The 13565-nt window shown below is 33.2% G+C and overlaps 2 protein-coding genes across 2 annotated transcripts in view; one reads left to right on the forward strand and one right to left on the reverse strand.

The window, feature by feature from the left end:
- The window catches only part of LOC120263660 (probable DNA helicase MCM9), an 18384-nt gene extending 8602 nt beyond the window's left edge, over positions 1 to 9782 (reverse strand). The window contains exons 1-12 of the mRNA XM_039271622.1: positions 9537 to 9782; positions 9353 to 9458; positions 9147 to 9285; positions 8928 to 8994; positions 8101 to 8275; positions 6811 to 6910; positions 6520 to 6617; positions 6297 to 6362; positions 6003 to 6095; positions 3888 to 4004; positions 3608 to 3680; positions 1481 to 1547 (exon numbers count right to left, since the gene is read on the reverse strand). Of these exons, the coding sequence (XP_039127556.1) occupies positions 1481 to 1547; positions 3608 to 3680; positions 3888 to 4004; positions 6003 to 6095; positions 6297 to 6362; positions 6520 to 6617; positions 6811 to 6910; positions 8101 to 8275; positions 8928 to 8994; positions 9147 to 9285; positions 9353 to 9458; positions 9537 to 9770 (1335 nt within the window). The 5' untranslated portion in view covers positions 9771 to 9782. The remainder of the gene's footprint in view (positions 1 to 1480; positions 1548 to 3607; positions 3681 to 3887; positions 4005 to 6002; positions 6096 to 6296; positions 6363 to 6519; positions 6618 to 6810; positions 6911 to 8100; positions 8276 to 8927; positions 8995 to 9146; positions 9286 to 9352; positions 9459 to 9536) is intronic.
- Positions 9783 to 12284: 2502 nt separating this feature from the next.
- LOC120263737 lies at positions 12285 to 13123 on the forward strand. The gene has a single exon (XM_039271716.1). It carries the CDS (start codon positions 12487 to 12489, stop codon positions 12919 to 12921), a length of 435 nt encoding a protein of 144 aa, XP_039127650.1. The 5' UTR covers positions 12285 to 12486; the 3' UTR covers positions 12922 to 13123.
- Positions 13124 to 13565: the final 442 nt, after the last annotated feature.

Below are 13565 nucleotides of genomic sequence, written 5' to 3' on the forward strand. Positions count from 1 at the left end.
ATGATGTGAAAGAACAACTAGTGTTGAAACAATGTCTAGCCAAGGAATTTGAGATCAAGGAATTAGGAAGATTAAAGTTACCCACTCAAAATATGGAATCTTCATCTCACAACAAAAATATGTTAATGAGTCTGCAAAAAGACAGGTAAATTGGCAAGCAAACCAGCCAGCACTCCAATTGACCCTAATCATAAATTGGGAACAACAGAACAAGATATAGAAGTAAACAAAGAAATGTATTAGAGATTGGTTGGGAGATTGATATACTTGTCACACACACGGCCAGATATCGCCTATGCAGTAAGTGTGATAAGCCAGTTCATGCACAAACCTAATGAAATGCACTTACAAGCAGCATATAGGGTGTTACACTACTTAAAAGGGACACCTGGAAGAAAAATCATGTTCAAAAAAATGACAAGTTACTTATAGAAGCCTATACTGATGCAGATTATGCAGATCAATGGTAGACAAAAGATCTACTACAGGCTATTGTATCTTTCTTGGAAGTAATCTTGTCACATGGAGAAATAAAAAACAGAATGTGGTAGTGAGGTCAAGTGCAGAGTCAGAATTTCAAGCCATGGAATAAGGAATATGTGAATTACTATGGTTGAAAATGATTCTAGAAGATTTAAGGGTCAAATGGGATGGACCTATGCGTCTCTACTGTGATAATAAGTCAGCAATAATTATAGCACACAATCATATACAACATGATAGTATAAAACATATTGAAGTTGATAGACATTTCATTAAAGAAAAACTAGACAGTGGCTTGATATGCACATCGTATGTGCCTACCAGTTCACAACTTGCCGATGTGCTGACTAAAGGCTTGAATAATCCAGCCCTTCAAGACTATCATTACCAAGTTGGAAAAAGATAATATCTACTCACTAGCTTGAGAGGGAGTGTTGGAAAGTATATTTAATGTTGGAGAATATTCTAAGGAATCAACATATTATAAGAATATCTTATAGACACTTGTTCGGTTTTCATTTTACTCTTGTAAAAGGCATATATATATATATATATATAGATATAACTCTTCTTTAAGAGAACAACACAAAATCATTTCTGACAGACTCTAATACAATAAAAACTCATTTAGCATTCAAGTGTGAACATAAGAGCCAAGAAATTGTGATTCAATAAATTGGTCCAGAATGTATTGCATCTCAAACAATTACTACTAAGCTATAAAGGAAGGCAAAAAAACTTGAATGATATACACTTCTTTATTCAGTTTCAATTGCTATATTTGGCTTGTATCCTTCCGTTCAAAATTATAGTTCCAACAATATTGTCTAGTTTAATAGCCATTTGTGTGTTTAGGAGCAATCACACCTAGCCATGCGTGTATCCAAGGCAAAACTTCATAGTGTAACACAGAAAAGAATAACTACATACTTCAACTAAGAACTTCACAAGTATAAAATAGCATGCTATACTCAAGCAAACAAGAATTGCACAGTACCTTAGCAACACTTATTGTTTGTTGCTCCATCGCTTCATGGATAGTTGCCCTATCATGTTCCCGCATGCTGCACATGCAAATGAATGTTATTAAAAACTTTTAGGTCAATACATAAGTAGACTAGGAGCTTAAAGAAGCACTTCTCAACTAAAATGCCACACTTACCCTCTAAAAAGTAAGAACAAGTCCAACATTTTTAGCTTAACAAAATATGGTTATTATCTAGCAAATGAGCACCCAAATGCGAAGAGTTTTTGACATAAACATATCAAGCCCATGGAAGATTCTATTCTAAAAGAATGATACCTATCATAGTATTAAAAATGGGCAAATTGCCTAAGTTTACCTCATTAGAAGAGTAATAGAGTAATTTCATTTATCTATATATAAATGAGAAAAGAATCAATTAAATGTCTAATCATTCTTTCAAAAATTGTATTTAAACATACCAATGATTTAGAGAGTTGTAAGCATGAAAAGAAACTGCTATGATGAAGAAATGAATATAAATTTATGCAAATTAAATTAATAATGATCATTTGAATCTCACAATTATGAACTATTCAAAGTGCATAATTCCAATGCATCAGATAGCTTTGATAACATTTTTTTGGCATGTCAATTGATTTATTGACGTTAAATATCATATCAAGAACCATGATGTGGTTGAAGAAATGTTGCCTTCAACTGACTTAAGGTTGCCAATGCCTGATATGCATCACCAATTGAGTGCCCACAGCCTTCTGAAAAGTTGGTATCTATAGAATTCCATAAGATGGCATTTGGAACTAATGTTCTTGATATAACCAGCGGCTAAAAATAATCCTTAGATCTTCAGTCCGGTAGCCAATAGATACAAGTCAAGTCAAATCTCACTCTCACCATATATCTTGGCAACTCATAGTTTCATTTGTATGATACTTCCGGTTCATAATTTCATTTGTATTGTACTTGTAGGATCTCAAATAGCAAAATTCAGGGATTTGAAGATTTCTATGTACTCAATTGTGTCATAAAGCAAAAGTTTCATTTTCCCAACATAAGAAGGTTCTTACATGGCATTGGATGTACCTACTCTAGAATCATCCAAGGTTCTACAATTGCAATGGCTATTGACTCATTTTGATGATCATAGTGCCAATTGCATAATGCAGAAAACAATTAGATCCTAATGCTTTCGCAGATATAGGGTTCACACCTTCTTTGTTTTCTTGACTTTTTCTAATCTTTCGTAGAATCATTAGGCAAGCGGTGTTCTTTAAGAAAATCTAACTATACAATTGCAATAAAGTAAAAGCTAGCATTAATAATGTAGTTGAAATGTAATTTCAGTTACATTTCAATTATTAGACTGAGTAGAACTAAAGGAAATTAAGATGGATAATATTGAGATTGGCAGCATAAGAAATATTTGGTACCTAGGTTCTATCATTCAAGATGATGGGAAACTTGTAGATGACCTCAGATATAGGATTAAAGCAAGATAGGTAAAATAGAGGGAAGTCTTTGGAGTTTTATGTGGTCGTAAAATACTTCTTAGATTAAAAAAATAAGTTTTATAGATATGTTATTAGGCCATCTATGATGTATGGGTGAGAATGTTAGGCGGTTAAAAAACAACATTCTTAAAAGATGAACATGGATGACATGAGAATGTTAAGATGGATGTCATACATTAATTAAAAAGCCCAATCAAAAAATGAGTTTATCTGAAATGAATTAGGAATGGCACCTATTAAAATCCTTTAAGAAAGTATGAACATGTCATAAAACGACTAGTAGATGCCCCATAAAGATGGCGGAAGCGCTTCAAGTAAGGGTCATAAAAGAGGTAGCGCCACAGAGGTAGACCTAAAAAGTGTTAAGTAGAATTTTGTGTAATGATATATTTGTTCTTGGTTTATCTAATCATTTTGGCTACAACATGGAAGGGAAAGCTTCATGTAGCAAACCCCAAATAGTTGGGACTAATAGTTTTTGTTCTTGTTCTTGTTGCTTTTGAAAGCTTCTTTATTGCATGAAGCTCTAAAGTAGAAAATAAGCAACAATCAGATTTTGATAAACAGCTGGAACTGTAGGAGAATTCATGGACATGATAATTTATGGGCTTGAATAAGTATTTCAAACCTATCAAATTCATCTATGCAACAAAGTCCTCCATCAGCCAAAACAAGTGCCCCAGCCTCTAGCATCCATTCACCTGCCATTGTTAAGTTATACATGGATAAGAAGACAAGTAAATATATATAAGAGGCACACAGAGGGAAAAAGGGTTGGGAAAAAACAACCATAATGATGAGTGAAGTGGAAATGCATCAACAAAAAGATATAGAGGGAAAAGTCATAATTCTTTTTACTTGTAAAGTATTTTTAAATTTCAAGTAGGGTGTACATAATCACATGTTACCTCCATCCTTAACAGCAGTGACAGTTAAACCTGCACTGGTGCTCCCCAACCCAGTAGTGATCACAGACCTATTGCTTAATTTGGCAGCAAACTTCAAAAATTGAGATTTGCCGGTACCTGGCATTTGAATTGTATCATGGTTTAAAAAAATGAACATATATATATATATATAATTTCATGTAGAACACACTGTTTTTTTAGCAATTCAAACAAGTTTCATGAATCAAAATAGGAAAAAGCTGGATACTAGTTAAGATAATCATCTTTGTTAACAAATGAATATCAATAATGGTACTTTACCCAAACAGCAGGGGCTGGGAACTTCAACAAAAGTTTAAATACGTAATTTTGTTTTCCTTTGAAAGAAAACTTCATCCCCAAAATGCCAATAGCCGATCACATGTTAATATTCTCATGCATAGACAAGATTTGACAAGACAGTGGATCATCCTAAACAATTAAGAGTTTGTTCTAGGAAAAAGCACTAATTTCATCCTACTAGCTTTGGAGTGTATTCACTAATGTTGTTTGCTTCAATAGGAAATCTCTCTGAAATTTCTTATTTTTATCGTTATTTTTATTTGCAGCTAGGTAGAGTTATCTTAGACCCTTTTTAAGTTTTAGGGTTTCTAATATGATCATATATAAACATCAATAAATTAATGTAAACTAACCATGTTTGATTCGGAATTGATTTCTCTCTCTTTGGTCGACTCCATTGAAATCTTTGGACATTTTCTCTGTCCCTGATTTGAGTTTCAATTCCTTGGTTTACTTTGTTTGGTTGAATAGGGTTTGAATGACTCTTTCAAAGGTAGCAGCCTTTCTGTATTTCTTCTTCATAATTACATGTTTCCCTAAAATTGCTTTATGATCCTTACATCCCACAGTTATTATAGTTAGCTATTATTATTCTCTATTACGAGGTTGTATCTCTTTTAGAAATCTAGATTTACTATTAATTACATATATCGGATTGCATTGCCTGAGTTTATAGTTTTATTCCTGTCCTTCACCTTATATATATATATACACATATACATATACATATAGATAGACATGTATGTATATAGTATCTACTTGTATGTTTGCAAAGTTATGAAATATTGTCCATGCCCATTACAGGTCAATTTTAAAAATTTCTATGCCATTGAAGGGCATGACAATCTCAGTCTGTCCTAAATTTCACAAAAGGCATGAGAGCCATTCTAAATATCACTAAAGATCAAGCATTCAATTATAAGTATTCTCTTTTAAGTACGTATCACTAAAGAAGAGCTAATTTCTGCAAGACAAGATTAACTGCCTACTGTATCATGCATTCACTTACCATCAACTCTTTCACTGGGATAATTATTAACTTACTGAGCATTAGTTATAATGACATGTTGTCACGCCCCAACCCAACAAGCCGGGTCCACTGACAGATCGGCTGCATCCAATGGGACTGGGCCCCACTGGGTGCAAGGCCTCAGATTTAACCTGGTCAGAGTCAACCCTAACAAGCAGAACAGAAACAATAATATTGACTACAAATAGAGTCACAGAAACAGGGATAATACAGATATGGACTATGACAGTCCTACAGGGTATGCTTTAACACCAACAAAACAATTAAAACAAGGCAAGAAAATTCTCAGAATTTCTGTAAATTAAGCCTACCTCTAAGCTTGCTGGTGAAAAGATCCTCTCAAAATCCAAGCTTCAAGAGAAGAAATTGAAAAAAAGAATCGGCCAAGGTTGAGTTGCTTTCAAGGAGGAGAGAGTTTTGGAGAGAAGAATGATTTGGTTTAATAGATAAGCCTTTAAAAGCATCCAAAATCTCAATTATGAGACTCCAATATTTCTTATCAGGGAGACAAGATCCGGAATTAAGGGCAAAGAGACAAAATTGGGGCTCACTCACCAATTATCCTCAGTCAAACTAGTCAAAGCATGAATTCTCACTCAACAAACATTACACATGTTGTGTGCTAGTACCAAACATTGAGCTAATTTGTAAAGAACATGATTAACCCATCCAATCAATGTGTAAGTTATGACTTCAACACATACTTGGATCTAGATAGGACAAAGTAATTGACTAGGTGGCAAACGTCCAACTATTACAAGTACCTGGATCACCAACAAGAAGAAGGTGTGATTCTCCACGAACCTTCATCCCAGAAACATCAGCATGTTGTACACCACCAATCAGCGTTAAGGCAACTGAAAATGAAAATTTTCAATTATTGAACATATTTTACATATTACAAGTGGAAGGAATGAAGAGACATTCACTAAAAAACTAAGAGTAAGAAGATATTTTCAGGAAAAAGACACTATATACAAATTCTCAGTTGTTGAAACCTTATGCCTACAACAATAAAAATAATGCATTTTTTTAAACAAAAGAGCATAAATCAGTACCAGCAAGCTTCACTGTGAAAAGGCCAAAAACCTGAGGGCAAATTCCTTTAAGTATGGCATTTCTCCCTGCAATGAACTTAAATAAGTCTGATGAGAACGGGTTGTCAAATTAAAGCCTATAAACTGTCACAATACTTCACAAACTTCACTTCAACTTGAAAGTTTAAGAAAATGTCAATACTGTGGCAGTACCATATGAATTATAAAACAAGTCCAGTCATACCCTTCAAAGGAGCATCCTTGAAGGCAGACCAGAACTGTTCAAACTTTTTTATCACGTCATTGGGAATGTCGATTTCTGATTTCAGTTCATTGGTCCGCCTGAACAGATAAAAATAAGAGTCAATAAAGCACTATTATATGTAAATCCAATCATCATCAGCAAGAACTAAAACATCTCTTGAGAGGGACATGCCGCCTAATCTAACAAAGCGAGGTCAAGTATCTAAAGGAGTTTAATACCTGAAATAAGCTCCAATTAAAAATAATTGAAGGGTGTAGGTACTAAACCTACCTCACATGATTAGCAATTAACATAGGATCAAGGTCACAACGAACATCCTTTAAGTCTGCAGACCATTTTGCTGTTAGAACACCCGTAACTATGATGTCATCTGAGACAAAAATGTATCAAGACAAACAACAAATGTCACTTTTACAGAATGTAAGCCAGATCATAAACTCTGTTTTGATATATTTAATAGAAATAAAGCACAAGCCTTGAGGATTCTTTAACTTCAATTTATTTACCCACATAGGAAAAGCTAATTAAGAAATTCAAAATGGATACCCTGAGTGCAATGTGGACAAGAATTATAATAAGCTAAACTATGGCTAACAAAGAAACCATGAAGTGACTCAAAGATTTTACAAGTTATTGCAAACAGAGGCATTAAACAACTAAAGTTTTATTAATTTAGTTAAGCATATTGGGGACAATCTAATCATTATTAGAATAACCATTAGATTCTCGTTCTCGAACAAACAAGGACATTAATGGAGAAAAATATTTGTAGAATATTTACTATGTTGTTGGACAATTTGGTACCTATGATATCGTCCAAATATTTTAGAATGTCCTGATAGTGTTGGATCATGGAACCAACAGAACTAACAGAACTGTGGATTGAATGCAACAGAAAATTCAAATATGGAAATCCAACTTCAATCTAGTGTTCAATTGAGAATAGAAGTCATGTGTATGCTCCTCTTGTGCTATCCTAAAGGACACCATGATCTTCTTAAACAGCTAAACCCAGCAACGCATCAACAAGGGAAAAAGGGTAAGCTTGGAGGAAGCTCTCTAAGTTAATTGGCAGATACCATGTTAGTATGTAGCTGATTTGATGACCCAGGTCAAAAGGCTGGTATAGAATAGAATTTATATATCTAAAAATATTAGTATATCAATGAAAAAAAGGAAAAAAAGGCCAGCAAGATGGAGATTTTTTTTCCTTCTGTATTGAAGCCCACTTATTAACACACAACAGACTAGATGCTAGAAACCTTTGGTAGTTAACTATCCGAACCACAAAATTATTGATGGAAAAATCTTCATTAAGGAGGCATGTTCTCTCTCAAGAAAACAGAAAGGGTAGACAGTCACATAACAGTTACCTATCAACTATGACAGCTAAAACAAATTATTTTCAAATGAAATATTGATGACTGAGAGATCAGCAATTGTCCATTAGATTGGAAAAAAGCCCAGAACAGAACTTGTCCACTTAAACACCTAAAATTGTGAATATAAATAAAGACGAATATAACACAATGGAAGTTCTCAATGTGTAGGATGCTATACCTCCAGCTTTAACAACGTCAACAAGGTCATCCATTAAGATAACAGGAATTGAACGAGGAATTGATCCCACAGCCAAAACTTGTGTGCTTTCTTGTATTTTAATCTCTTGATAATCATGACAAATTATACTGTCAGATACAAACTGAAAATTTGTTCCCTCACAACTTTTAGACCCCTGCCATTGAAAACAACAAGTTTTTATGAAGATTCTGCTATTTTTGTAGACAAACATATAACCAAGATAGTTAAATGGATGAAAACAATATGTAAAAAATGAAGAAAGGAAATAAAGACAACTCTATTATCAAAGTTGCAGAACTACATGTAGTAAGTGTCAATAAAAAAATATGAAAACTTACTCATTTGAGTGACTATTAGAAGCACCCAGACTCATTGACATGCAGACATTTCACATGCTACATTGCTACTCCACTTTAATGACTAAACACACATGTTGAGCATGAGAAACAATGATGATAATAATATATATACACCCTTTGTGATTGGCATAAATCTTAACAAAAATGAAAACATATACAACAGTTGAGCTGATATGGTAGCACTGAAAGAGAAGATACTCCAATCATGATTAATCTGGGGTGGTTACCCAAACCACCCCAGAAAATTTGCCATCCCCACAAGAAGCTGAAAGAATCTGGATAATTGACTTCCTTACCTGTCTCTTATCAGAAATAAAGAAATGATTGATAATAAATCACTGGAAAGTAAACCAAAAATGGCACCTTTAAAGAACTTCTTACATGCAAGAACTTCCTCATGCATCACCAAAAAGGTTTTACCAGAGATTAGAAGGCAGCCAAACATACCTTCGATGGGCAAGAAGTCGGCAGTCTTATTGTGTTTCCAGTTTCTAACTCTGGGTAAACTTTGAACCTTTAAATCAATATAAACAAAAGTCACAAGTCAGAAGCACATAAATCAGCCCAAACTAAAAAAAAAAAATCACATATCCCATTACCTCTGCCCTTTCCAAAATTGAATCAAAACTAAACAAACAGATGAGTGAACTCCATGAAAACACTTACCTGTGCCGGCACCTTCTACACTCATACTCCCTTTCCCCTTCAATCATCTTCACCGACCCAGACCGTATCACCGTCCCCTTAAGCGTCAAAAGCACGCCTCTATGCTTCACTCTCACCCTCCCAATACTCGGAAACATCTCTATAAGCAATAAAACCACAAATCAGCAGCTAAAACCCAACAAGTACCAGAAAACCAAGAACCTCACCTGGAAACTCAAGAGGCGAGCCACATACATCAACCCTAACATGCACAAACTCCTTGACGCTTGCTCCCTCATCAACCAGATCCTTTGATCCATCCAGCACAATACCCTACAAAATCAATCACAGACATCAAGAAATTTCAAAAGAAAAAGGGAATGGGGGAGCGAGATCTGGATAAATTGGCACCTGGGAGAGGCGAGCGGCGTGATCGAAGAGGGGGAGGAGGGGGGAGGGCTGGGAGGAGAGGAGGACAGCGAGGGATGGATCAGAGTCAAGGAGGAAGGCAAAGGAGATGGTGAGGGAGTAATGGAGGATGGGATCGGGGGAGAGGAGGATGGAGCGGAGCTCGGGCGAGTGGTTGGAGAGAAGGAAGCGAGCGAAGGCGTGGATTTGGGCAGAGCGTTCGCACGGCACCGCCATGGATTTTTCGGCGGGAAAAAATGGGAAGGAAATGGAAAAGGGTCTTGCGAGCGTTGTCGGATTCGGGTTTAGAACCGGGTTATAGGATTCGGATCTAGATCCGATATTTTTGAATTTTTTTTATTAGTATATTAATTTTTACACTGTATATATTATATATGTATGTATATATTGATTTTACTAATTAAATTATATGTGTACGGATTTTATGAAAAAGGTACTTTTCCCGTATATATATATATATATATATTTTTCAATAATGGTCACCTATTAAGCAAATCATATAGGGAAAACCATTAATTTAGATAAAAATAAAATCATTATTAATATATATATATATATATAAGTTGATGATTTTATATGGAATAATAATGTACATTTATTTAATGAAAAATAAATGAGAATATATATTAAATAAAAAAAAGTAAATTAAGCAAATTATGTATGGCAATGCATTAAATTAGATAAAATAAGATATAAATCTAAAATATATATTTTTTATTTAATATTATTTATGATGATTTTCTTGTTATGCACTTATTTAATGAAGAAATTAAAAAATATATATTGGACCAAATACTAAAAGATAAATTATTATGATTGAAACACAATAAAAATAACGGCAGAATACATCAATATTTTTAATTAATAAGTATGAATAAACTTATATATCAGGGTGTGTACGATTTTTCTAAACATAGCGCATGCTTATTTTGTCAAAAATTAATTGAGCCTTGGGAAAATTATCAACATCATTGACAATATGCTACACAATTCATAGGATGATTTTTCTCAAACACAAAAATCTCACTATCAATAAATAAAACACCCTTCATCTGTTGTATGTCCCTTTACATTTAGTTTTCTCTCTTATTTTTTGTTTTTTATGGGAGTCTATGGAATGAATTGTGTGTGTGTGTGTGTGTATATATATATATATTTATGAATTTAAAATATTTTTTTTATTTAATATTATTCATGATGATTTTATCCGTATACACTTATTTAATGAAAAATAAAAATATACATATACATTAAAAAAATAAATTAATATAATTGAAATCCAATGAAAGGTAACAGCAGAATATATCATTTTTTTTTTATGATCAATATAATCAAGTTATATATCAAAGTGTGTTTTCTAAACATATCACACATTTATCTTTTCGAAAAAAAAATTAAAGTCCGGGTTTTTGTTAAATAGAAAAGGATTAATACAAGACTATCAAATACATTACGAATATGTCACATATATATATTTTTTTCAAAGTCGACAAGCGACAAAGGCAAAAAATAAACATATACGAAAATGCACTAATTATAATGGTTTAACTAATTTTCTAAAGATAAACTCCCTGCTATGCAACTCTGTAAGGAGAATGAGAGGTATTTTTTATACAAAACTCTTATAAGAGATCTAGAAAAGTGAATTGTAATCTAAGATGTTAAAATCCAAAGACCTTTTAATTATAAATACGGATAACCCACGATTCCTAATATACCACACACGTTAAAGAATGATTTTTTAAAATATAAAATCTGACTTTCAATAAATAAATAAACAAGTAAACAGATAGGACTAGTTCTTCTTCGCAATGGGGACAGAGCACGTGCGGGCCCAGACAATACACTCACACCACGTGAAACCGATGTGGGAAAAAAACAAAAAAATTGACACGTGTGGACGCACGTGTGTGACTTGTACCCATGAGCACTTTGACTACCACGCACGTGCGGGCCCACCAACTGAGTACCACGCGCTCACACGTCACTCGCCGATCTTGGACGACGACTAGTCTGCCGATCTAAAAACTAATGAATCCTGACCGTCCGATTGATCGCCCAATTAATAAATGAAATATAAAAAGAAAAAAAAGTCATTATCATTATTATTTGATAAAAATAAATGCATTATTAATCTCAATAAAAAATGCATGAAATATTCATCATAATTCAGCATCAAAATTACATAGCAATCAAATATTTAGCCTGATTATTTTAAAATTTTATACATCGAATATTCACATAAGTTAATTCTCACATGATGTATGCACTAAATATTAATTTAATTTCTTAACAAAGAGAAAAGTTATATGCTAAAATAATAAAAGAATTGCTTATATTATTATAATAAACAAAACAAAGTCATTGAGAACAATGATCAAGCCATAATAAACATATACAGAGATAAGTTTAAGTAATCAAACATGAATGAAATGTTTAAAAACAAAGACAATAACTTTAAAATATATATATATAAATAAAAGAATGAGTAATGAGATGGATGGTAAACAAAGCAACCCACACGTCTGCATGTTTGAAGGAACAAAGAAAGAAAAAAAATAAAAAGAAATAGTGCCGACAAATAAGATTAATTAATGAGAAGGTTGGACTTGGTATATGGAGTTGGTCCACCTAAAAAACCAAAATAAAGCACTAATAAATAAATAATAAATAGAAGAGTATGAAAAGAGAAGTCCTTTGAAGAATCTTGGAAACTCCCCCTACATCCTCACCACTCCCCATCACCTCCTTTCTTTTATCTTTCTTTATATCATCTTCTCATCTTTATATATATATATATATATATACACACACACACTCACACACATACATATATTATAGAGAAAAGTAGGTTATATTAATTTGAGAGAAAAAGAGGGTGATATCTCTGATCATTTGTGAAGTCCTCTCTATATTTTGTGATACTGTGAAGATGGCAGAGAGAAGGTGCAAGAGGCATCCAGAACATAAACAAACAAAAGGAGTATGTCCAAACTGTCTAAGAGAAAGATTGGATCAGCTTTCAGCTTCATCTTCATTAGATGCTTGTTCTACCAGTTCATCATCATCATCTATGTCAAGTAGTGTGTCTGAGTCACCAAAGAGACAGCAAGAGACTCTTAGGAAAAGTAGGTCCTTGGCTTCAGTTATAGGGGAGGAGGTGAAGGAGGAGTTGAGAGAAAAGAGGAAGAGTGAGATGAAGATGATGAAGAATAAGGAGAAGAAGAAGAAGAAGGAGAGGTTTTGGGCAAAGTTGATTAGTGGTGGGAAGAGGAGAGATGGACATGAAGATGGTGATGTTTCTTTGAAGCATTCAAAGACTTTGAAGGAGAAGTCTTCTTCAAGTTTTTGGCTTATTTTCTCTTAATTTTTATTTTTAGTTTTTTATTGGTTGGGTTGATTCTTTCTGGATGTTAAATACATGTTTTGGTTTACTGAATACCTTGTGTAGTTTTCTTTTCCATATTTTAAATGAATATGGATAATTAGTTAAGGAAGTGCATGCATTTGGTTAAACTTTGTATGGGTTGTGTTGGGATTTGGTTTGTATATATATTATGTTTTTTTTATTGTGCTGGATTGAAGCTAGATTTTTTTATAGTTTTTTTATGATGGAATTTATCAACAAAACAGATGTTGGAATTATGAGGAATTCAGTCAAACTAATCTTCTTTGTTTTTCTGCATTCTATATTGTGCCTTCAAGCAACCGCAAAGGAATGACTCATCATCCTTATGTTGATTAAAAAATAAAATAAAATAAAATAAAAATTCCCTAACAAAACAACAATCACACAAACAAGAGCATGAGATATCTTGGATCAAAAATAAAATAAAATAAAATTGTATCACTATCATGAAAAACACAAAAAGTTAAATAATAACAACTAATTAGAACGGAAACCCTACCAAAACTAGGGCAAAATCAGATATCAAAATCCACATCTACATCAATCCAACAAACCCTGATGCTCTGTGTAGAACCCCAAACACATACAAAAAAATAAAAAAA

The sequence above is a fragment of the Dioscorea cayenensis genome, chromosome 6 (assembly GCF_009730915.1).
Source record: "Dioscorea cayenensis subsp. rotundata cultivar TDr96_F1 chromosome 6, TDr96_F1_v2_PseudoChromosome.rev07_lg8_w22 25.fasta, whole genome shotgun sequence".
In the NCBI taxonomy this organism is placed as follows: Eukaryota; Viridiplantae; Streptophyta; class Magnoliopsida; order Dioscoreales; family Dioscoreaceae; genus Dioscorea; species Dioscorea cayenensis.